The sequence below is a fragment of the Plasmodium gonderi genome (genome assembly GCF_002157705.1).
Source record: "Plasmodium gonderi DNA, contig: Pgo-contig_259, whole genome shotgun sequence".
NCBI lineage: Eukaryota > Apicomplexa > Aconoidasida > Haemosporida > Plasmodiidae > Plasmodium > Plasmodium gonderi.
The window spans coordinates 1-2890 of record NW_021629171.1 but is presented as its reverse complement, the minus strand read 5'-3'; the positions used below and the strand labels follow the sequence as shown (position 1 = coordinate 2890).

The following is a 2890-nucleotide window of genomic DNA, read 5'->3' as shown; positions in this document are numbered from 1 at the left end:
TATATAGACATGCAAATTTTGATTTTAATAATCAATTAAAACAAAACAAGAATAAAGCACTATTAAATGAAAAATATACATGTTCTATTAAAAAATTAGTAATAACAAATTTAATGCCCCCCATTATTCATTATATACAATGGAAATTATAAAGTTAAACAATTTTCCATTTCATTTTGAAACCATTTTATTTTGAACAAAGATTAAATATAATCTTAATTGAACTTTTTTTTAAAAATATACATACATCAAAAGTTACATATAAAGTAATTTTATAAAGAACAATCACTTAAAAAAAAAAAAGGAAAAAATTCATTATATTCTAAAATTAATATTTTATGATATTTATTAGTTTGTCATATTATGAAATTTTTTTTTCATGATTTTACAGAATAATAAATGATAAAATGTTTGAAATATAAAAATTGCAAACTCATGATATATACCATTTTTAATGCTATTTATTACATTACATTTATATATTGAAAAACGACATTATCTCTATTATACAAAAGTGACTTTTTGTTATGTGATAAAACTTTTTTTTCGTTCTATATATATATATATAGAGATAGAGAAAGAGAAAATTATAATATTTTATTACTTTGTATCAAAAACTAATGTTATTGCATACATTAAATTAAATCACCAATATATATTACACAGAGGATTTTAATATTATTTTTGCAAATTATTACTGCCTAGTGGAATAACCTATAATCATTTTATATTAAAAAAAAAAAAATATTAATAAACTTGATGCGCATCCCCAGAAACTAAGAAAAAAATAAACATTAATCCTGAAAAAGTAAATATAAACCCATAACGATAATCTTAAGAATGATTTAAGGTAAGAACATTGCCCAAATGGGTTATAAATGAAAATACATATAATTATAGAATGTACATATTAAATAAATGGTTTGTCTTTTTATAATTTTTCCCATAGCATACGGAATATATACATTTTTATTGAATATTTTAATATTAAAAAATTATTTCATGTACGTGTACTAAGATAGACCAGACGTTAAATTATAATAAAATTGATTAAGTCTTCTTTTTATATTTTGCTGATTTAAGAAAATTTAAAATATGAAGTTAGCAATACATAGAACTAAAATAAAAATGTAATTATATTAATTTTATTTTCATTATATTTTTTGTTAAATATAATTTATTTATATTCTTTTATTAAATAAGATGTAAAAAATGTCAAATAAAATATTGTTAATATACATAGAACAAATAATCTTGAAAAAAGAGGAATTCGAATTATTTGACAGTGTGTATGCTATATATAAGACTGAAAAAATTTTAAAATGATATATTATTTTTATATAATATCATTTATATGAGTATATTAATTTTTAATTTTTCTTCTTTATATGTATTTTTTTCTTTTTTATTTATTAAATAAAATGAAAATAATTTAGAGAATATTTATAGAACTACAATAATTGAAGTTTGTGTGTTTGGCGTTAGCACATTGCATATTAATTGTGTTATATTATATAAGTATAACTTTTCTAATTTATAAATGTGTGTATCATTTAACTTTAAAATATAATACTAATGAATAAAATAGACATATATAACATGTATAACAATGATTGTTCTTTTCTTATACATCACTCATTAAATTTTTTGTCCATTTTTTTTTTTTTTTAAGTATTATAGGTTTACACTATAATGGGAAATATTAAATTCACGCTTTTCGCTCAAATCTTTGCATATATCATTTTAACATGCACAAATCCGTATATGAAGGATGAGGTATTATAATAATATGATTGCTTTCTTGTACAATTTATTAACATAACTATTATATAAAATATATGTAATTTTGATATGAAGCTATTTATTTTATTTATTTGATAATATCCTCTACATTCTATTCAGTGTACATTTGGCAAGTATTTTGATAAGAGACACAATATTGATAAAGCATTGAATACAAGAGCCGAACGCCTATTGGCAAATTATGAACTACGTTATGCATCGAAAAAAGCAGATTCAACAGATTTTTTAACAAGATGTGAAACATTTAGAACATTAAGAAATCAAGAAGACGATATCCCAGAATATGTTAAATTATATAAATACAGAAAAGGTAGTTTTAAGCCTTATAAAGAACATTCAAATCTATTATGTGCTGTATACAAAGACATGAAAAAAGTTGATAGTTGTTTTGAAAAAAATATATTCAACCATCTTGAAAGATTGGATGAACTAAAGAAACATAAGAGAACTCCTAAAAGAACTTGTAAAAGAAGAATTTTTAGAAAATATGATATATTTCTTTTTATAGGTTATATTATTCCATTACTTGTAGTAATGTTTTCTTTGCTAAATTATGTCGCAAAACAATTTAAATATACTGAATACGTTGGTGGCTCAACTATGAAAAATTTAAATGGTAATTTTTATTTTATACCAATTATTTTAATACCCATTATTTATTTTTTAACATTTTCTTATGTTCATCAAAAAGTTAATAAATTTAGAAGATTAAAATATAAATATAGGATGATATAAATAGCATATACTTTTTGTGAACCATTATTTAATATAAAATAATGTGATGTAATTCCTTTGTTGTTACACATTTTTATAAGTGTCCTTTTAATTTTTTAAATTATATACAATTTTTCTAATAAAAATATATATATATATTGAAAAATATTTGTCTAATATGTTATATGTGTATTATGTTTTTATTATAAATCGAATATATTACATGATAATATTTGTACTTAATTTGAAACTGTAATTAAAAACAAATAGTTTAAAGGGTTTAGACTTTAACTGTGTCAGATTTTGTTATGAATAATTATATATATACAAATATGTTTACGCCAATGAGTTCACTGTTAATTTTGAAAAGTGA

At 19.9% G+C, this 2890-nt stretch overlaps 1 protein-coding gene across 1 annotated transcript; it reads left to right on the top strand.

The window, feature by feature from the left end:
- Positions 1 to 1692: 1692 nt before the first annotated feature.
- On the top strand, positions 1693 to 2538 carry PGO_002490 (variable surface protein; the record flags this gene model as incomplete). The annotated part of the gene is made up of 2 exons (XM_028691137.1): positions 1693 to 1776; positions 1903 to 2538. The coding sequence occupies 2 exons, from the start codon at positions 1693 to 1695 to the stop codon at positions 2536 to 2538; spliced, it is 720 nt and encodes a 239-aa protein (XP_028546938.1).
- Positions 2539 to 2890: the final 352 nt, after the last annotated feature.